Source organism: Ambystoma mexicanum, chromosome 3q, assembly GCF_040938575.1.
Source record: "Ambystoma mexicanum isolate Mex_15411 chromosome 3q, UKY_AmexF1_1, whole genome shotgun sequence".
NCBI classification, from domain to species: domain Eukaryota; kingdom Metazoa; phylum Chordata; class Amphibia; order Caudata; family Ambystomatidae; genus Ambystoma; species Ambystoma mexicanum.
In genome coordinates this window covers 571775262-571798344 of record NC_090926.1, presented here as the reverse complement: position 1 = coordinate 571798344, position 23083 = coordinate 571775262, and the positions used below count along the sequence as shown (strand labels likewise).

General features: G+C 45.3%; 1 protein-coding gene across 3 annotated transcripts in view; it reads right to left on the bottom strand.

Annotated features, from left to right (window-relative positions):
• The window catches only part of SLC23A1 (solute carrier family 23 member 1), a 945676-nt gene that overhangs the window by 162698 nt on the left and 759895 nt on the right, over positions 1 to 23083 (bottom strand). For all 3 annotated transcript variants that reach the window (XM_069654343.1, XM_069654344.1, XM_069654345.1), the window contains one exon: positions 21242 to 21385. In XM_069654343.1, the coding sequence (XP_069510444.1) occupies positions 21242 to 21385 (144 nt within the window). The remainder of the gene's footprint in view (positions 1 to 21241; positions 21386 to 23083) is intronic.

Here is a 23083-nt window from a genome sequence, read left to right as displayed (position 1 = left end):
ATTTGAACTCTTTGCATAAAGTGCACAGAGGGGACCTGTTACATCTGCACGTAAGTGCAAACAGATTCCCTCTGTGCAATTTTAGTCACATGGACAATGAAATGCAAAAGGTAGGTGTAAAAAGCAGGTGAATCACCTATACGCCTTCTTTGTATCCTTTCGTAATGCAAATTGAGTATATTTTGGCTGACATTTATGTATGGAAGGCACCATTTACAATGGATCCCTATGGAATCCGCTTGCTTTTTGCTGATGTAAAAAGCAGGCAGATTCCATAGGAATCCACAACATTTGCATCAGCATGAAAATGTCACGCTGGCTTGAATGCAGTGTATTAGTATTGCAGTGAGGATCGTGTTGGCAGAAGAACAAGTTACTTACCAACTGTAACGTTCTTTCAATTGGATGTTCCTCATCTTTAGATATGTTGTCTCCCAGCTATGCTGCTCCGGAATTTTTTTTTCACCAGTGGGCGCTGTGTTCGAGGCCGCGGAGTCGTAGTCCCTCGAGGGCCGCCGTCAGGGGCCAACGTCATCCGCTGTATAAAGGGCTCGAGCAGCGCCCGTTACCTCAGTTCTGTTTTTGCGGTGTTCACGGTTGCATCAGCTGATCAGGCTTTAAGTCCTCAGGCTCTTAAGGAAGTTTGAGTGCAACTGGCGTAAACTGTACGGAGGGGTAGGTTGGGAGGGTCGATGAGGAATACGTGGGAGGAACATCCAGTCGAAAGAACGTTACAGTTGAAGTAACTTGTTCTTCGAATGGATTGTGTCCTCCCACGTATTCCTCATCTTTAAATAGGCTCCCAAAGCTGTAAGAATTTGGAGGAGGGAGTACCAGAAATTTTAATTATGGACTGAATGAAGGACAGCTTTTGCAAAGAGTCCTCCGTGATATGAAGTAGAGTCCAAACAGTAATGCTACACAAAGGTGTGCATTGACGACCAGGTGGCCGCCGCACAAATATCCTGCACTGGGACACCCCTTTGAAGAGCCATGGAAGTTGCCATGCCTCTGGTTGAATGAGCCCTTAATCCATCTGAAGGCTCTTTTCCAGCCAATTTATACCACTCCGAGATAGCTAGAATTATCCATCTGGATAGAGTTTGTTTAGACACTCCAAGGCCTAATTTGTGTCCAGCATACCCAACAAAAAGTTGGTCACATTGTCGAAGATTTGCCAATCTGGAAATGTAGAAACTGAGAGCCCTTTTTGGGTCCAGTCTATGCAATCTTTCCTCTTCCTTACTAGCGTGAGGAGGAGGATAAAAGGAAGGTAAGGTAATTTTCTGTGACAGATGGAAATCAGAAATTATTTTAGGCAAGAAAGATGGTTTTACTTTTAGAATAACTTTGAATCTATGGAAAATGGTGTGAGGAGGCTTACAAGAAAGTGCCTGTAACTCACTAACCCTGCGGGCTGATGTTATAGCCACCAACAAAATTGTTTTAAGAGTGAGAAGTCTTAATGGGCAAGAATGTAAAGGTTCGAAAGGGGCACACATGAGACATTTTAAGACTAAATTCAAATCCCAGATGGGCACCTGGAAAGGTGTCGGAAGGTACAAATGTGTCTGCCCTTTCAAGAATTGAATTACTAAGGGCATTTTAAAATAGGACACCTCTTCCGAGGAACGTTTAAAGATAGATAGCGCTGCCAGATATCCTTTTATCGTGCCAATTTGGAGCCCCAAATTGGCCAAGTGTAAGAGGAAAGAAAGTACTGTTGGAGTATTACAAAGAAATGGGTTCACATTCTTATCCCTGCACCAGTTACTGAACTTATTCCAATGACACCGTTACAGGGATTTTGTTGCTGGCCTTCTGGCCGAAAGCTAAATCTCCATTTCGTCATCCGGGAGGTCCCAATCCTTTTATCTCAGCCTCTCACAAACCATGCGTTAAGACTGAGTGTCTTGACCTCTGGATGGAGAACCCGAACTTCCTCTTGCGAGAGAAGATCCTCTCTTTGTGGAAAATGTATTGGAGGGCAGATGGACATGTCCAGAAGGTCCGGCTACCACGTCCTCCTGGCCCAATCCAGGGCAAATAGGATCATGGTTTTCCTGAACCTTCTCAACCCCCTGATTAACTGAGGAATCACGGGGACTGGAGGAAACGCGTAGAGGAGTGGAAATACCCAGTCCACCACGAACGCGTCCCCTAGAGCTCCTCTTGGAGGAAATTCCCTTGAGCAGTACAGCTCGCACTTCCGGTTGGCATCGGTCGCAAACAGATCCACTTGAGGGGTTCTCTAAAGGGCAAAGATCTCTTGAAGGACTTCCTGAGCTAGCTCCCATTCGTGAGAGACTGTGCTCTGCCTGCTCAGAGCGTCCGCCGCTGTGTTCAGCTCTCCGGCTAGGTGAACTGCCGATAGAGAGATTCCTTCTTGCATTGCACAGAACCAGAGCTGCATTGCCTCTCTGCACAGTGGAAGTGATCCTAAGCCTCCTCTTTTGTTGAAGTAGTACATGGCCACTGTGTTGTCCGTCATTATCAGGAAATGTTTTCCCTGTACAGAGGGCAGAAAAGCCTTCAGCGCTAGTGTGACTGCTCTCAGCTCCAAAAGGTGGATGTGTAGTTTGGACTCCGATGGGGACCAACAACTGCTGATTGTCAGATCGTTGGTGTGGGCTCCCCACCACGTGAGTGAGGTGTCTGTCACTACCGTTATCTCCCCCCATGGTTGCCAAAAAGGTTCCCCTTGAGGACATTCTCCTTGCAAGCCCACCATAGGAGATCTTGAGCCACTTTAGCTGGGACTTGCAGAAGATCTGAAGATCTGACATCTCCCCCGAAAATTGGGACCATTGAGTTCTGAGGGCCCAATGAAGGGATCTCATCCTCAATCTGGCCTCTGGCACCAGATAAATGCAGGATTCCATAAGGCCTAGCAACCTTAGAAAATTGAATGCCGGTAGATGTTGGGCATTTTGAAACCTTGTTACCATCTGCAGAATGTGGTGAGCTCTCTCCTCGGGAGGCGAGGCTTTCCCTGAGGAAGTATCCAGGACTGCTCTGATGAATTGGAGTCTTTGGCTTGGAATAATTTGTGACTTCTTGTAATTGAGGGTGAAGCCCAGTCTGTGTAAGAAGTGGCAGGTCAAGCCCAGATGTTCCTGGGCTCGTTGGGGTGAACTTGCCCTGATTAGCCAGTCGTCCAGATAAGGGTAGACGTGAATCCCCATTCTCCTGATACTAGCTGCCACCACCACCATCAGTTTGGTGAAAACCCTCGGGCGGAGGTCAGCCTAAATGGTAGAACCCAAAACTGATAATGAGAACCACCAATTGCGAACCTCAGGTACTTTCTGTGCTTGAGATGGATTGGCACATGAAAGTAAGCATCCTGAAGGTCCAACGAAACCAGCCAGTCCTGAAGCTGAAGAGCCTGAAGGATCTGAGAAAGGGTCACCATCTTGAACTTGTCCTTCCTGAGGAATTTGTTCAAATTTCTTAAGTCCAAGATGGGTCTCAATCCTCCGTCCTTTTTGGGGATGAGAAAATAAGGGGAGTACCAACCCTTGTTCCTTTCCGCTAGAGGTACATGTTCTATTGCACCTTTCTCTAGCAGGGTTAAAATCTCGTGCACAAGGAGCAGGTCTGGAAATTTTACAGAGTTGGCTCCCAGTGGATGATCTTGAGGTCTTTGATGAAAAGGAAGGCAGTAACCATGGGTCACTATCTCTAGTGCCCAGGCATCTGACGTAATGCCCCGCCATTCATCCAGATACCGAGGGATTCTGCCTCCCACTAGGGTCTTGTGCGTGAAGACCTCAAAGTGGCTTTGCAGCAGCTGCAGCAGTGGCTGAGGAGGTATTAGCCGCTGCTGTGGCTGATCTAGCACCTCTCCCTTTTCCACCACGAAAGGGTTTTCTCTGTTGGCCTCTTTGACTGGCCTGCCCCCTTCCTTTTCCAAAAGAGGAGTAAAAACGAAAGAAGCGACTCTTCCAGGAAGATGAGCATGCGTAAGAGTGTTGTTGAGGCTGTTTTATAGGGGTGCTAAGTGATTTAGCTGCCGCTTTTGAGGTCTGCAGCTTCTCCAAGCTCTCGTCCGCCTTGCTGCCAAACAACCTCAAGCCGTAAAAGGGCATATTAAGTAATCTAGATTGCACATCAGGTGCAAAGCCAGATTTCCTTAGCCATGCAAACCTGCGTAGGACCTTGCTTACACTATCAGCAGTGTCCAGTACTGACTGAAGGCATTCCTCCATAGCCTCTTTACCATCTTTTACTATAGCCAGGAAACCATCCCGTTCCTCACCTTCTGGGATGCGATCAGACGCTGATGTCATGCAGTCCCACAGGGTATATGTAAATCTTGCTAAAGTACAAGTTACATTAGTCGATTTAAGGGCCATGCTGCCCGAAGAAAAAACTTTACGGGCCCAAGCATCAACTTTATCATCCCTGTCTGGTGGTATTGAGGGGTAAGCTGATTGCCTAGTGGAGGTTGCAGCTTGAACCACTAGACTTTCAGGGGAGGGATGTTTAGTTAGATATTCTGGATCTGATAAAGATGGCCTGTATTTTGGTACAAAGTTCTTCTTTACTGCTGAAATAGAATCAGGAGTATTCCAATTTGCCATCACCCTCTTCTGAAGTGCTTTATGGAATGGAAGAACAGGATCTTTTAGAGGACCTTCACTCAGGATGTCCATCATGTCATCTTGGTCAAAATTTGGGGAAGCTGCCTTCCAACCCATAAAATCAATGACCCTTCTCATGAGATTTCTATAACTAGGATCAGCATGATCTGTAGGGTATGGTCTCTCAAATTCCACTTCAGGAGAAGTGTCTAGGCCACTGGCATTTTGTAATTGTAATTGTTTTGGAATTCGGGTCCACTAGCTCTTCAGGGACCTCTCTGGCTCCAAACCTAACTCCAGCTGAAGTGGCATCCTCTTCAAAAATAGATGACATGGATCTGAAAAATTCCTGTCTGAGTTGAGGATGAAAAGCTTTAACAGGTAAAAAGTGTGGTGTCGACTTAGGTGTGGGCAATGGCGTGGACTTGGGTATCGGGATTAAAGAGTGCCTCCATAAAGCCGTCGAAGGTGTCAATAAAGAAGATGCTGGCTTTAACGTTTTCAAAGGAGACTTCGATACTGTCGAAGAAAGCTTCGCTACAGTCAAAGGCGTTGATGCCATTTTTGTCGGCGGTTTCGACGCAATAGTCGTCGACTGTGTCGAGTCGAGTTTCGTCATCGACGCCAATGTCGATTCCGCTCTCACCGATTTATGCACCAGAGGTTTTGTCTTTGTACGAGGCGTTGGGGAACTTTCCCCTGATGACACTCTCGACTCTTTTTTGGCTCTCGCGTGTTTAGATTTTGATTTCCCTCTGTCACTTTTAGAGTGGGTAGAGGCATGATCACCCGGCGGCATCTTTGAGGCGGACTGGGCCACTTTCTAGAATATTTTAAGCATCGAAGCCCTAAAGGCCTCCCATTTTTCAGGGGAATCGTGCTTGGATGGATAAATTACTCTCCTCTTAGAGGAGGAAGAGGAGGAAGAAGACCTGGATGTCGCTTTTTTGACTTCTTAGTCGAAGACGAGGAGGATTTCCTTGAGCGACTCTTCGATCTCGACCTCCTCGACCCATGTCGAGATTTTCGACTAAATTCATCCGAATCCTTTTGTCTTTTAGAAGACTTGTAAGTTTCCTCCCCCACCACAAGCTTACCTCTACGTTCCCTAAGAGCCTTATTGGACATGGCCTGGCAGGAACCGCACTCGTCAACCCGATGGTCTGGACTGAGACACCAGAGGCAATTCCGATGGGGGTCGGTTATTGACATTTTCCTACCACACTTCTGACATTTTTTTAACCCTGTCTTGGGTGTGGTGGGAGTAGATGACGAGGACATCGTCGAGAAAAAACCTGATGCGCCGTTCGTGACACAAAGCAGTTGCTGGGAAAAATGGAACTGAGGTAACCGGCGCTGCTCGGGCACTTTATACAGCGGATAACGCTCTGTGGCGGCCTTCAAGGGACTACGACTCCGCGGCCTTGAACACAGCGCCAGGTGAAAAAAAAATTCAGAAGCAGCAAAGCTGGGAGACAACATATTTTTTTTTTTATTATTATTTTTTTATTGTGTTTAACTGTTGTTAACAGTTTTTACAAAAGAAGAAAAGAAATCCTTTTTCCCAATGCATTATTTCCCAGATGCTTGTCAAAGGGGCTAAGTCCTTGTAGGGGCTTTCTGATCCCTCGCAGATGGCATCCAGCTTCAAACTATGTAGAAAGTTTACCACTGCGATTACCGGTCTTCGCCCGTTCATTAGGTATGACCTCCTCGTCCATTCTTGAAAAGTTTGAATAAAGGTGGCCCAAGTGGGTATCTTTGTTGCCAGTGGTTCCTGGGCAATGAATAATCAAGTGTTTCAGGCTTTCCTTTGAGTCTGGGTTCAGACAGAATCGACAGACGTCCGATGCAGATTTACCACGGATTTTCAGGACCTCATTGGTCTTTAAAATATTCAATCTTGCTCTCAGAAAGGTCGAGCGGTGTGTCTTGTTCGGAAATTGCAGTAGGTAGCTGATGGGCTCGTTTAGTTTTTGGGCGAATGCCGGGAGGTGGGCCACAGATTTGTAGTTTGCTGCTATCTGTTGAGTCTCACACCAATCTGAATCTTTCAGTTTTTTTGCCGTTCTTTTCGGGTTTGTCAAGAGCTCCTCCTCTGAGCTACCTATTGATTTCAGGAGAGTTTGATTTTTTTCTAACCAGATTTTGAGCGTTTTGTTTGATCCTTTCTCAATTTCTTCTTGGATCAATGTATACATTTTCTCCAAAACATCAAACACCAAAACATCAAACTGTTGATGGATACTGTTCCTTGGAGAGAGGTGAGACCGAGTTCTCTTCTTATCAAGGCTATTAGGGTCGAAGTGGGCAGTCGAAGCACTTTTTTCCAGAGTGAGCCCTCCAATTTAGGCCAAGTTGAGTCTGGGATGCCGAACATGGCCACTGTGCCATAAGTGAGCGCTGGGACAACTTTCATCCTGTAAATGTTCGTCGCCGCTTTTACTGAAAAGCGGCCACATTTTTTGTCCATGATGATCAGTTGGTTTGGCAGGGTTTTGTTTTTGTTGGTCAGGAGGTCTAGCATGGATTGCTCGTTCCGTTTGTTACTGAACATGGTGCCCAGGTATCTAAAGGCATCCACCTCTTCGACAACAACAAACGTGTTGTTGAAAAACCATGCCTCTGAGGTTTTCCGTTTGGCCGCTTTTGTCAGTCGCATCACTTTGGTTTTCATTGCATTGCTTTCCAGATCGTTGGTATGGAGATATTCGTTCAGGTTGTCTAGTTTGCGCTGTAGCCCTATCTTTGTTTGGTCGATTAAGATGATATCGTCAGCGTAGAGCAATCTACTGACTTTTTCAGATCCTAAGGAGCGTGGGAAGGCTTTTACGTTCCTTTCGGCCTGTTGGTAGTCGCCGGTTGTAGGCGTTGTAAAGTGCCGGTGCCAGAGGGCATCCCTGCTTTACTACGCTAGATGTTCCAATTGCAGAGGAAAGTAACCCTGTGCCATTAAGTCTCACTCTCATCGATGTTTCAGAGTAAAGTCCTTGTATTGGATCCAGCAGAGACGGGGGACAGTTCCAGTTTGCAAGTTTTATCCAAAGTTTCTCTCTGTTTACTTTGTCGAATGCTTTGGATAAATCAATGAAGGCCATGCATAGGGGAGGCCCCCCTTCCTGGACTCTGGCCTTCAAGATGTTGATGGTGAATATATTTGCCATGGTGTTCAGGTTTTTACGGAAACCTGTTTGAAAGTTGTCCCACCCTTTTGAAGAGGCCACCCAGGTTTTAAAGTTGTCCAGTAGGAAGGATCCGAAAAGTTTACCGATACAGTCAAGGAGTGCTATCGGGCGATAGTTGTTCGGATCGCTTCTGTCTCCTGGCTTGTAAATAGGCACAACGTTTGCTGTTTTCCAAGACTTCGGGACAGATCTGGTTGCCGTACATGATTCGAAGATTTCAGCTATCAGAATTGACCAGCTTTTTGAGTTAGATTTTAAGTCCATGTTTGACAGGACGTCAGGGCCGGGTGCTCGTGATGATTGACAACATTTCTAAAGACGAGGAATACGTGGGAGGGCACAATCCATTCTAAATGGTAATTCTGTTCCGTGGCACCTCTCTTTCATATAAATCACTGATAACGCAGAGTAGAGTAAAATCAGGTGTAAACCTTTTATGCATGCAATTTAGGCATGTTTACTGTACTCCACATTTAAAATGACTCCCAGTACGGGTTTCTGCAAGTTCAAAGAGTGAATGTACTTATCTACAGGAGACCGTGTCCATTCTGGAGCTTCTTACTTGCGCTGTTGGAGGATTGCCACAGAGGTGTGCTGCTGCTTCTGAGGACCGGGTTTGACCATATAACCTATACCATGGACTCTTTGCCCTTGCTCATGGTTTTTTCCTTGGTTGGTGGAATTGTTTGTAGGGCTCTTACTGGCTGGAATGATTGCCAATACTAGGGCTGTTTCTATGTCACAGCTGTGTTTCCTCCCTGAGAAGTCCACCTGGACTGGGATAGGGAGTCTTGCCAATCCTAGAAGAGTGGTAGGCCACCACTACAGCTGTATCTTGGGCTATTGTGGGTTGCATCCATCCTCTGCTCCGATTGTAGGACCTTTGTCTGTTGGCTGGCTGCCCCGTCTAGCACCTCGAGATGCACGGATACCTTTGGTCGGATTCCTCTGTCTTCCTGGTGTCTTCTCTGTCACTGCTTCTGGCTGGTGGATTGCCCTCCTGGGAACCGAGATCATTCTTTGTTTCATCCATCTGGGTCAGTGCTGATCTGGGGTACCGGATCCTAGTCCCAACCCTGTAATAAATGACCTATGTCATCTGGTTTCTCCCACCATCTCTGACAAGAATCTTCAATGACTGGTCCCCAGATTGTGGGGTAATGATATCTTCCTTGGAATCATTTTCAGGCATCCCCTAGGCCTTGGAGTAGTTGGGTTTTGCAGCCCCCCCCTCTACTGCGAATCGCTACGGACTTCCATTGGCCCAAATCATGCTTTGCTTGCATCATTCTCAGACTGGTGGGGCCTCATACATGGAGCTGAAACTCTTATAGCGGATCTCTTCTAAGTTCACTGGGGTTGATTGCTTCTTTCGCTGCACCGGCTGGGAAGAACTAGTCTTTATCTAGCTTTAACTCGCAACCGTGGCTTGCCTATAGGATTTGCACCTTAGTTTTCTATGGACAACACATTTGAACTCTTGTAAACTACTGAAACCGGGGCCTTTGGTATATTTCATTGCTCCACCTTAGGAGGTCCCTGTAGTTCTTTGCCACAAACTGTGACTTTAGGAAGTAACAGTGGTTAGAGAATTTAGAGTATACATTATTGCTGTTCCCTATTTTTTTTTAGGATATCTTTGGACACTTTCTTGCAATCTTTTTTAGTGTGTTTCTAGATATATCTAAGGGTGAACAGGGACCTACATTGGCCAGGGGCATGCTATCTGATTTCACTATATTTCTGAAAGACCTTCTGGGCCTGTTTTAAAATTGTTTAACCCTTTCACTTCCTCTCTGTAAAGCATATATCTATACCATCTTTTCACTTTAGGAATACATGTTATGTAATGTATTGGCAGTTGTGTGGAACAATTGTTCAACCCTTATATTATATTGGTATGGTGATTCCAGGATATATGTATGCATTTACCTGTCTGCTTAAAAATGGCTTTTCTCCTCACCCCTTACTTTTACAATGTGTAGAGTTTATCACCGGGTATAGACCTTACATTATTTATAGGAATGGAAAGGTTTTCACCTAAGGCCATTTTACTGTTTTCATAACTAGACATGGTTTTACTGTGTGATGTTTCCTAAACTTAACTTCTGAATTTTTGTGTAAATAGTTCCTAAAGTGTACAGCTTATAACGTTCTTTAGGGTTATCTATTGGAACTAATTGTCCCTGTCCACAAGCCTCCTCTGCTCCCTTGAGTGAAGCCCGATTGCTCTACCATTGCTAGCCTTTTTTTAATTTTTTTATTGTGAAACTGGTTACAAAAGCAATCTTACACAAAAAAGAAACACATATCCAGAAATACAAAAAGAACGGAAAATAAACAATTCTCACTGTATAAGAACAAAGACAATTCTCACTGTATAAGAACAGAAACACATAATAAAAATTGATACAAAGATCAAATAAGAGATACATTATGGTCCCACATCAACCGAGAACAGAAAAGGTCAGAGAAATCATATTCCCTCGGAGCATTTTGTTTATAACATCTTTCTCTATTTTCCCATAAGTAAGGACAGGCAGTGACCCAATGTTTAAGGGTTTCCTGGTCATTCATACTATCACAGAACCTACAGTGGATGTTATCAAATAGAGACTGTTGACCTGTCCAATGGATGATACGTTCTTTAGAGTGACACTGGTTGAGGCGAAAGCTTAGATAGACCTCACAAACTCTGTTCCAGGGTAACCTCTGCAAATACCAGGGCATACATTCTATTTTGTGTACAAATTTGGCATATTCAGTATATGAACTATACAAATAAATTGCATCAACTGTTTCCACCCAGTCTAATTTGTACAATTTAGCCTTTACGTAGCCAGGTTGATGAACTAATTCCTCTTCCGTTCCACCAATATTAATCAGAATGTCCTGCATTCTTTTAATAAAGGACTTGACGGAAGGGACTGTGGCTTCTTTACTGATACTGTACAGATCCATGTAGAAGCTATTGGGCGGTGGACAGAGGATTTTAGAATAGTAACCAGCATACGCCAAGTATAGCGTGCCTTGAGCGAGGTGAGGCAAAATTCATGCCTAATAACAGAATTAGGAATAGCAGTAAAAAGACCCAGGACCTGTTTCCACAGTTTACCTTGCACAACATTGAGTTAATCACCTGTGTCTAGTAGGCAAAAGTCTAGTCCATACAGTAACACAGGTTTAACATTAGCCATGTAGAAACGCTGAACTGGCAAAACAGAAAATGTGCCCAACTGTCTGTAGAGACATTTAATTTGGGAGATCAGGAGGGAGCGCCTCCTCTGTAGGCCTTCCTTCCAGATAACACCCGAGGACCAATTGATCAAGTTGTAACTCAAATACCTAAGGGAGTCCACATGTTTCAGTCTCTCCCCACCTAGATTCCATGAACAGTGTTTAATTATCTTTCATCCCTTGGAAAAGATGACAATTTTAGATTGATCCCTGTTAGGGGAAAAATTGTTGGAAGTACAATACTGAGCAAATACATTTAATTTATGTTTGAAGCCCCTGGGTGTATTATTGAAGAGGATAAAATCATCTGCAAAGACTAACCAATCAAGTCTGAGACTACCTAACCTAGCCAATGTCATTATCTCACCCTTCCACAAATATTCCACATCCCGCACATATAGATTGAAGAGGACAGGGACAACAGTACAGTCTTGCTTCAACCTCCCCCCCCCGCACCTCCCCAAGTCCGAATACAAGAAAACCAAGAACCCTCACGCATAAGACGCACCCTGAGTGAAGCAGCGCCAAGAGCTGAACCAACTTTTTTGGTAAATCCCAGCTTAGGAACTTGTTTCACAAATGGGATCTCACCACACAATCAAAGGCACTAGATAAGTCCAAGTAGGCCATATAGACCTCCCCAACATCTTTAGTGTGTATATTAGATATGAGATGGGCAAGAATAGTGGCAGCGAGTGGTGTGCCCATGTTTTTCCTAAACCCTACCTGTAATTTTGAAAAAAGACCCTGTTGCCTAATTAGTCAAGGTCCCTAAGGAGTAGAATAGAAAAGACCTTGCAGGTGGCATCAGTGTGGGCAATCAGTCTATAATTGCTGGGGTCAGCAGGATCTCTGTTCTTGTAGATTGGTATGATGATCGACTAAACCCATGAAGGTGGGATGAGATGACACATAAATACTGCATAGATGAGGGGCTTTAGAATAGTTGCCCACAGAGAAGGATAGCTCTCTAGAACAAATGGCGGAATACCATCCGGGCCAGGGGCCGTTGGTGGTTTGAGACTTTCAATAGCCCAAATAACATTAGACATTTCCCATTGACACTCCCCCCCCCCACTCCACCGGTCCCAAATTGAAGTCCGCACAGGACACCATATCTTCCGGAAGCGAGCATTTAGCCTCAAAGAATGCCACGTATGCGGCTTCAGAAGTGACAGAATCCATAACTGCGATTTGCTCCCCACAAGCAGAATTGAGGTTGGCCCAAAAGCTTGCCTCCTTGCCCAGACATAAGCTATCAAGCATGCACAGATTATCTAGTTCGTAAGACTCGATAAACAGGTTTTTGACCAGATTTGTATGGGTCTGCGCAACTTTCTTCTTGGCTAATTGATACTCCACAGAATTTAATTTGTGTCTCTTGAGTCCACGGATAGATTGCTGTTTGACTCTCTTAGAGGCCAGAACCCTATGACCAAAGGTATGGCGCTTTCCCCCCACAGTGGAAATACTCTTGATATCCCCCAGATCGTCAAGACCTTCATTAGCAATACAGTGGACAAAATGTATCTGCTCATCAGGAGACCCAAGTAACAACACCCCTTACTCATTTCAGCAGTCCTCTTGGCAATACATTGAGTACACTTGGATACTGTCTTGTAGTTCCATACAACTGTTCATCTGCCAGATTCAGGCGGAAGAAGTGCCAAATCCACTCTAACAGAATGTAAAGAGGAGAGAATGTCCAGAAAAATGTCAACAGTAAATGGTCACCCACCCCGGGATCCACACGGCACAAAGAACACCATCTAGCTCCCAGACTGGTAGCAACATAGACATAGTCGATCCTCGATCTAGAATTCCGCCTATGGCAAGTGTATGCTAATTCTCTAGTGGACAAATCCTCCAGTTGGAAAATACGTAATTCGTTCAAGAATTAACCCCATTCAAGACCTCTTTTCACATTCAAGGACTGAAAGTGTGCACCGATATTGGAGTAGTTCAGCAATGCACCCTCTGCACAATTGTAATGGAAATCCCCAGCTCGAATAATATAGGCCCCGTTCCCCTTGCATACCATCCCTCGACAAGTTGCCTTAAACTTTGGATTATATCCTCAAGATTCCAATACAGATTGACCACAAGGTACGCCCCTCCCGCCCCTGAGCAAGTGCGTGTCATTTTAACAGCAAGCAGCCATTCCGATTCAAAGAAGACCTCAGACAACAGTTTAAGGATGAGGTCAACAACCACTGCAAGCCCTCCCCCTCGGACATTCCAGACTGGAGCAAATGTCAGGTCTGGTAACCATCCAAATTAAAGTGTGCAATAGACATAGGGCCTGATTTATGGAACGTTTTCCTATGGGATTGCGCCATTATAAAACACTTCCATGAATCAGGCCCATAGTTTCCTGCTAGCGTTTAGTCTATCTTTTGCAAGGAACCCTGTCTCAACCTTAAGATAGATGGTTTTGCACTGCTCACCAGAGGGCTGTGAATAATCTCCCTAACATGCACCATGGGTGCCCAGTCCTCTCGTCCACAAGGTGGCTGTCGCTTGTTCTAGACAAACTAGTTACAGGATTTCTTGGGTCCGTACCCAGGTCTATCTAGAACTAAGTATCCACACAGAGTTCTGGTTGTTTTCCCTTATTTCTCTATCTCCTTCACCAGCTGGAGCTATAACTCAAGCTTCTTGAGAGTTTTGAGTTGGAGCAAGGAATTCCTAATACCTTTCTACATGCCAGGGCTCCTCTCCAACGCCAGAGGCATATTGCAGGACCTCCTCTCTAATTGGCTCCTTCCTACACCTGTTCTACTCTCGCGACAAAAGTGCTTGAAAATGCTGCATACAGAAGCAGATGGACCCTCAGCTATGCCCAGTGCCTTAAGTGGCACTACAAATCGAGCCGGGGCTCATCGAGGGGCCTGGCCTAACAACGGGGGTCTTGATGGTCTGTTAGGCCACGCCCCCTCGATGAGCCCCGGCTCAATGGGCTACTGGCACCCCTGCCAGGCAGCCTTTTGTAGAGATTAGCACCCTCTCCCCTATGTGGGAGAGGGTTCTGATCTCAGCATTTATTTTGGATAGCCTTGCCTGGCAGGGACAGCGCCTCGCCTATTCAGCCTTAATGGTGGTGCTGTCCCTCGCCAGCTGGGGAGGGGTGGCGTCACCATTAGGGCTGAAAAGGGTGAGGCCGCTGGAAGCAGAGGCCTTTTTCCTAAAGACTGAAACTCCCGCAAATCCGCGGGAGCTTCAGTATTTAGAAAGCAAGGCCTCTGCGTCCAGTCTCCATAATGGTGGTGCCGGCCCACGTGCATCACTTGATTAAAGTGATGCCGCGCAGGTGCGGTGCCACCATTATGGCTCAAAGGCATTTTTTTCTGAAGCCTGAAGCTCTCGCAAATGAGCGAGAGCTTCAGGCTGTAGAAAAAAATGCGTTTTCGTGTAGTGGCCGGGGCTGCCAGGGGAGATTAGTGGGCCCCGGCAGGGCCCCGCCTCAAAACGAAATTTCGGAGCCTGCCAGGGCCCAGCCACGGCAGGCCCCGGCCCACTTAAAGCCCTGGATATGCCAGTAAGATAAGGTACTGACATTCTAATTGATTCCATCAAACATATTTACCTTGTGGTCTTCTACTTTGACTCTTCTATATAGACTTTTTTTCTTTATGAAGGGGAACCCTTGATACACCTCCATGCTGCTCCTACCCACCCCATCCCACCCCTCCATCTATACTATCCCTACATACACACATATACACACACACACACACACACACACATACATACACACACACACAGTCACACACACACACACTTAAAAAGCTGACATAGATCAATTGGGGTCGATGGAATCACTGCATACCTGTACTGACATACCGGCTTCATGTGGTTGGATGTGGGTTACAATATTTGTCTATTACGGTTGATCATACGTAAATCACTTCTTACTGGAAGAGTCCTCTCCAGACCTCATTCTTTCTAATACCTATACACATTATTTCATACAATGCTTTAAAAAAGTGTTACCTCCCAATCCTATGCCCAATTTTAGAATACTTTCTCAAGCCTGGGAATTTAATGTATTCCTTTTTAAGTTGATGGGGGTCTCTATTTCATCGTTTGTACAGAATAGACCAGGTAGCTTTCCTCCTTGCCATTCCCTCCGCCAGGCAGGTGGATCAAAAACAGGCAAAGTGTTCTCACAGGCTTTATTTGGTATTTCACAGGAACAAAGGGTAGGACTAATCCTTCCTCTCGACCGCATATGGTCTCTAATTTCAATGTAAATCAGATAATGTTCCATCCTTTGTTTCTTTCCTAAGCCTTCATTTATACACCATATTGGATATTAATGGACATATTTGTTATGAGTATCAAATGCTATAGCATGATCCAAAAAGTATGAAAGTTCTGTCATTATTATTTGAGTTCACACATCTTTTCTCAACATAATATGCTGTTATAGGAGACCAAGAGTTGGGGGCACAGGTTGAAAGGTGGATGTTGTTAGGGAATGGGTCGGTTGCAATAGGAGATAATGGTGGCAGCAGCCTGAGGCACAGAACATGACCTCTGTTTGAGAGCTCAACATTAGACTACAGACTGTAACCTGGTGAGGAAATGCAGTTGAGTAAGCTAGTCACTCACTGCTTCCCTAGAAGTGTGTTGGTGGGGAATACGCATATTGGGTCTCATCTTTAAAAGTTAATGAACGAAATTCAATGAGGGGATGTATACAGAGAGAGGTGAAGGGAGGTGACATTGCTGAGAAGAATGTCCTTGTGTTAGCCTGGTCAACTAGGTTGGAGTAAAACCAGGAGATTTAGGACCCATGCACCATGCCACTGAAACAGCTCTGGCTGCTTGGTTGTAATCAGAATGCCCCATTTTTAATGTAGTACTTAATACTTGTGGTCAGCCTATTTACAATCACACCCACTTTTATAAGAAGTGGGACTGGGACAATAACAGAGAAAGCACCTTTACCACAATCACAAAATGTCATCGGATCCAACTCTTAAGTATACCTTCTCATCAGTGTCCTTTAAGTGTGCAGGCTCTGTGCTTTACTATGCTCCAACTTCAGACTTCACCAACAAGTCCTTCTCAATTTACCAGAGACAACTGGATGTCTCCCAGCACTGCATGAATAGGTGGAAGGGTGATAGGAAGATTTGCCGCTTTGTATTTTTAAATCTATTTGTCTACACTTTTCAATTCCAATACAAGGATGTATCCTGCAACCTCAATTCAGGACTGCAAGTGTTAACCCAAGTTATGGTGGCAGTAGCAAACCTTCCCCATTTTTAGGTTCTGGTTTTAATTGTCCCACAAATATGGAGGGAAGACGATGTGATATCGGAGTATGTACATTCTCCCTCACCGTAGTCACTGCTGCTTTCCAAGTCCTTAGTGCCCTTTCCCCAAAACCTCCTCCCTACTTCCCCAATAATCCTTGTTATGGTATGCATAAGCACATTGCATTAAAATGGATGGGTGGGCCAAGCCAGTGTGAAGAGTGTAGTGGGGCATGGAGTGTTCGTAAGAGCCCTCACTTTACTTTCCAAAATCAAAGGTTATGGCTGAGAACAAATGTCTATGTCCTGTCCACATAAGATAGATATACTACAAATATGGAGGAAAGTGGACTGTGGAACTGGAGTACTGTAGTCACAATGGTGAGTAACGTTTAGGCTGCAAGTTACCTCTGGTAGGAAGAGGGATAAAGAAAGGGGAAAGAAATGAGTTAGAGGTGAATCCCGATTTAAAAAAGAAAGAAATGCAGTAGTCCACATATCACACACTTCTCAAAAGTCAGTTTAGTAGTTTTATTACTTTTATGGAAAGGTAAGGAACACCTGCCAGGGGAGCAAGAACTAAAATGGGAGGTTCTAAGGTTACAGTGTCAGGAAAAGGCCACAATGTAAATTGAATCACCTATTCTAGAAAGACCTGTTGTCCTGAGTCCAAAAGTCTGTTCGTTATTCTAGAAATCACAGCTCTTCAGTGTTCACACCCAGGCCAATGTCTAGCAAAGTCAGTCACAGTCTTAGGGAGTTATGGTGCCCCAGCACACTTCTTTATCCTCCATTGGTTCTAGTCCTCCAAGACCTGGGTCATAACTTAGTGTCTGTCCTTTGCTGCATCACCTCCAGGATGGTGAGATGGCCTCTAGCTAAGACCAAATCCCTCTTGTCCTGAGGTGTTTGCCAGACTCTTGGTTGGGTAAGGTGCGTAGATCCCCCCTCTGCCCCAAGGCGCTCTCCTGTACGGTTGCCCCAGTTTGGGTAACGCGGTTAGTCTGCAGCAAAGTGGGTACTTCCGGGTCAGTGCTTACTACAGGGCTATTGAGGTAGATTGATGACTTAACCAGACTATCCCAGTCTGAGCTAAAATCCATTCTCTCTAGTCTACCTTTCTGGTCCTGGGGATATAGCATATCGTGAACTCTGCCACTTTAGGGTACATAGCTCCCATGGTTCACTGGACCAGTTTAGATGAGATATAACGTATGACTCGCTTTACTGATTCCTCTATTACTGGACAAATCCAATCTGTGGGACTAGGGCCTCAGCAGGCCCCCATAATCTAGCCTGGAGTTTTAAACTGTCCTCTTTATTCCTATGGTTCCATGGATACAGCCACCTTCTGTTCGTTGACTCTGTTTCAAGGTGACCCTCCTAGTCTAACCAACACAGCTCCTGTATGCCTCCTCTCTCTCATCTCACAATCTTACTAATTTGTTATATTGTAGTCTTCCCCACATTGCTAGGAGATTTCTGCCTCATTTCTTAATGTGAATAATCGGGAATTTGAGGTGTTGAAGGTTTTGATTTAGTGGGCTCTTTGCTCATCGACTTCACAGATTCGGATTGGCCAGGGCTCGGGGGAGGCACCTCTTTCTCCCTCTCTGTCTTCATGTGCAAAGATGTGTGAAGTGTTTTCTTCTGAGCCCTGCGTGGCTCAATAATGTCAAAGCTAGGAAAGGGTACCATGCCAGAGACCCAGGTCTGCATTCTGCTTGCTAGGTTAGTAGGGTATTGGCTCTCCGCCCTCTTAGCTTGCATGGGCAAGTGTAAGTAGTGGCCTGCAGTCGTGCACCAAGTGTGAGTGCTTACCTTCTGTCCTTGCCATGAAAGGATTTTCCTTGGGGTTCAGTAAGCAATCAATACTGGGTTTTGACTTTGTCACAATGGATCTAAAGGTTTGACAAGTTGTGGGGTAAGAAGAAAGATGTGTCAACTGCAAAATGGAGACATCTGAGCGGGTATTGACAGAAAGCATTGGAGCTACATTATGATGAAGGAGAAGGGGAGGACACAATGTTAGTTTGTAACATTTGCGGCAGACTGGAAATATTTGAGTGCTTATTTTGGGGGGTTCATTTTCATATTTACACAGTCTATTGATATTTTGCAAGGTGGCACTAATTGCTTCATGGTTTAAAAAAAGGATGCCCGAGACCACTCCTTTAAAGCATTAGATAGCTCATTGCTCATAGTCATGTGCCTTGTGCACGTGGGAGCCCACCCACCTTGCACACATGTAAGGATGGGCCAACACACTTTTCGTGCTCTGAGATGCTCATTCACCTTGCTAGAGTATCCATGCTCCTTGCACATGCAAACAGGAACATGCACTGTGCGCACATAAACCCACTATCTTTGCATGGCCCTATGCACAATACATAGACTTGCACCTTGCACGTTGGTGCAGGCCATTGAAGACATTGATTCACGCACTTTGCTTGTCTAGGTTCATGCACCTTGTGCATGCAGATAGCCCACTCATGTTGGCGTCCCACTCAGCTTACACATGTGGGTGGCTCGCGCAACTTGCAAGAGTGGGCAGTACATGCTCCCAGATGTGAGTGTTCCCACACGTCTGCACATGCAAGCACACTCGCCCCATACCTTTTATACACGTAAGGGAGAGAGAGCAACCCACTCACCTTGCACTTTCACCCTCGTGTGATCCTGTTAGTACTGCCTCCTTGTTTTTACATGAATCTGGCTCTTCGTCTCTCTCGAACCTGACCGCCAGTGTCTTTTACAGTGCTTTCAGTGGGGCTCATGTTGCTGAATTTGGTAATTTGATAGTGGGGAGCTGTTACGTGTTACACATAGGTGGCTCCCCGTGTTGATATACACATAGGTGGCTCCCCGTAGCCAAAGATATGTCATTTGCATGGCAGAGTGCAAAGGTGCAGGGCAAAAGGTGGCTTTACGTGTGTATGCCACCTTTTTCTCTGCACTTATGCACTCTGCCGTGCAAAGTGAGTAAATGCTGCCTGGCATGTTCGCATGTCAGGCAGCATTTACTTTTAATTGCGAATGCTGCTTGCCATGCATGCATGCCAAGCACGTTCACAATTACAATTTAACCATGCCCGACATGCGGTTGAAGTTCAATTGAGAACACTGATTATTTCGTGCCTTGTGGAGATCATGTTCCTGAAATTAATAATTTGACTCCGGAGAGCCATTACGTGTTGGCATACAAAGAGGCGGCTGCCTGCTGCCAAATTTTCTTCATTTGCAGGGTGGAGTGCAAAAGTGCAGGGCATAAGGCAGCGTACATGCGTGCATGATAAGCAGGGTTCACAATCACAATAAAACCTTGCCGACATTCGATAATGCCAGGCAGGGTTTAATTGTAATTGTAAACGCTACCTGCCATGCAAGCATGGTAAGCAGTGTTCACAATTGATCCCTATGGGGTTCCCCTGCTTTAAGCTGCTGCTTAAAGCTGACGGACCCCATAAAGATCTCCAGCATTTGCGCTGGCATGAAAATCATGGATCTTTTGAATGGCATAGAGGAAGGGAGGCGGCTGAAACACAAGTTGAGTTTCGCATCTCCTCTCTGTCAGACAAATGCAGGAAAATGTGGCGTGGCATGACTGAAAGGCTTGAAAGCCTTATTGAAGGCTTTTACGCTTTCCGATTACGTTGTACCACTGACCAACATGAACCCAAGTGTGTTTTCAACAGAGAGAAAGATTAGTCTAGGTGACAATTCTGCTTACTAAACCATTCTCTTAGCATAGGTCAAAGATGACAGAAGTACTCCACAAAACAGTGGCCAAACTATGTACGTACTCCACCAGCCATGGTTCTGAGCATGCTTCTTCCAGCGCCCAGCTTCACTAATCCTTTGCAGATATTACATACAACGGTGACTAAAGAGTATCCATCCTGGGGTTGCTCTAACTTGCAACATCTCACTTTCAATCAGCTGTACGGCTCCACATCGCTTGTTCTCCTATGCAATATGAATCTGCAACGGCATATCAACACCCTGAACTTGCACCCCAGATGAAGCCTGCTCCTCCCATACAACTAGAGAGCTCCATCTCTATCCGTATAACCATGTGAGTTCCCCTCCCGAAATTAACAATGTTTTGGCTTCACACTCCATTAATCATCCATCAGAGGCAGAGACCTGCTTGGATTGTGCAGTTTCCATCTAAACTAGCTTTGCACACCTGTTTGATTAGAGCTTGCACAACGCTTGCTTTTGGCTGTACGTAGCCATCGTTACAATGTCTAACGGGCCATCCTCATGCAATCTCTTTCTGTAATATAAAAGTGTAGTCAGTCCATCATGATACCTCAAGGCAGTGGGCTTTCCAGCTCTTCTCTGATTTCTGACACAGTCACCCTTCTCTCAACCCACTGGCACTCCCACAGCTACTGCTGGGATCACCTGACTACCAAAACAGTAGCGGGTGGCTAAGAGGTGTCCAACAAAACTGCAGGTCCTTCACTGACAGATAATAACAATTGGCAATAACAAATGGTAAAGTAGACTCTTTGGGAGAAGTGCAAAGGCTCCATTAAATTGTGACCATCAAACAGGACAATTTCTCAAGAGTGTCCAAATTAAAGCAGCAACCCTTGATAACAGCCAGATAAACTCCTGGTCTTTATATTTTGCAAGACTAACCTACAGACATGAGATATGACAAGCCTACAAACAGTCATTTGCCCAAAGTTTACTGGATTTCTAGGGCTGTGCTGCGAATAATCTTGTCGACGGGGAAAAAGTGGTGATGAATACCTTTGAGATGACCAAAGTGCCCCTATGTATAATGATGAGTTCGTCTTTTGAATCTAATCTGCTACAATCATATTTTCATGATGAATTCTGGCAGTACATACAAGTCACTTAATATCATTAGTGCTGTTTACACAAGCAGCCATGTCCACCAAAACAGGACATTAGATGCTGATTTTGGGAAATAGAGGACCAAGAACAGTCTTACCTGTATCAATGGCATTTGGATTTGAATCCAAGTAGTTGGGTAATGCTAAGCCAAAAAACATTGAAAATCCCAAAACAAATAGATTCCGAGATGAATTCATATCAACAAACTGGAGATTGGAAAGTCCAATAGCTGTTATCATTCCTATAGAGAAAAGAAAAGTGATGCCATGTAAGAAAACCAACATCCTAGCAATGGGCACAATATTAATTCAACTGTAAAGGCAGCAGTTCATTGTGTGAATCGACTATTCAGATATCCAGAGCCGACTGCCACTTGATGTCATCTAGAAGTGTGATTGCTTTGACAAAAGAGGACTACAGCAAAATGCTAACCATTGGTCCAATCGCAGAGGCCTTAGCTAACCTGCTAAAGGTTCAGAACATAAAAACGAAGAGGTGATGGCTGGAAGGTTTAGAATGAATCCTAACCACTGGCATTGCTCTGGGCAACCCTCCAGACCACCGTTCTTCGCCTGCCAAGCCATTACAGAAGGGGAAAGACCATATGCAAATCAGGCTATGCCCCACCCCAAAAGGGGCAGTACAGTCCGAACTGCTAGGTCACATCCCTTCTGCACGAGACCACAAGCATCCCCAAACATGTTTCACCCTTGTTGGGGCTCATCAGTGAGGAGTAGCTTGGGTCTCTAGGCCCAGCAGGCACGGGACCCACGTCTGGGCATACCCGTCCCACTCGGGGTGACAAAGCAAAAACAAAGAGGTGATGGCTGGAAGGTTTAGAATGAATCCTAACCACTGGCATTGCTCTGGGCAACCCTCCAGACCACCGTTCTTCGCCTGCCAAGCCATTACAGAAGGGGAAAGACCATATGCAAATCAGGCAAAAGGGGCAGTACAGTCCGAACTGCTAGGTCACATCCCTTCTGCACAAGACCACAAGCATCCCCAAACATGTTTCACCCTTGTTGGGGCTCATCATGATCCCCAACAAGGGTGAAACATGTTTGGGGATGCTTGTGGTCTCGTGCAGAAGGGATGTGACCTAGCAGTTCGGGCTGGACTTCCCCTTTTGGGGTGGGGCCAAGCCTGATTTGCATATGGTCTTTCCCCTTCTGTAATGGCTTGGCAGGCGAAGAACGATCGTCTGGAGGGTTGCCCCGAGCAATGCCAGTGGTCAAGATTCAGTCTAAACCTTCCAGCCATCACCTCTTTGTTTTTGCAAAGGTTCAGAACATTGCAGGGAACATCGACTGTAGACCATGCCGCCGCCAGTGGCTGCTGAATACAGCAAGAATTATGGTCAGCAAGCTTTGTGGTGCTTTTTAGAAAGACTGGGCTTGCAATGCCATTTCTGAATTTCATGGGTCATACGTCAGCTCTGCTAGTAGGGCCACATCACCTAACATTTTCATTGGACGCCAACAAAAAGCCAAATCCTTTTTGCACCATGTGCAATATAAATGGAGCAAACCAGTTCTGCTGACCAAATTAATATAAGGTAAATATTTTCCATCAGGGGATGCACTAAGGAATGACTGAGCTTTGTTTGCAGAAAAGGGACGGATGCAAACTAACGTTGTGTCAATCGTAGTCCTGACGTTTACATTCGAAAAATGGAGCAAAATTAGTTTGCTATTTTCCTAAAAGAAAAAAACTACGAATTCAGTTTGTTCACTTTTTAGCACGAGATTAAGGGCCTGGTTCATGGAAGTGTTTTATAATGGTGCAATCCCATAGGAAAACGTTCTGTGAATGAGGACCTACATTGTTAGGTAAACCTACCCAATATTATCAGTAAATGTGGTGTGACAGTGAGTGGAAGTTGCCTACATATTTGCGTCCATGGAAGAAGTTATATATTCTATAAAGCACAGGTGTC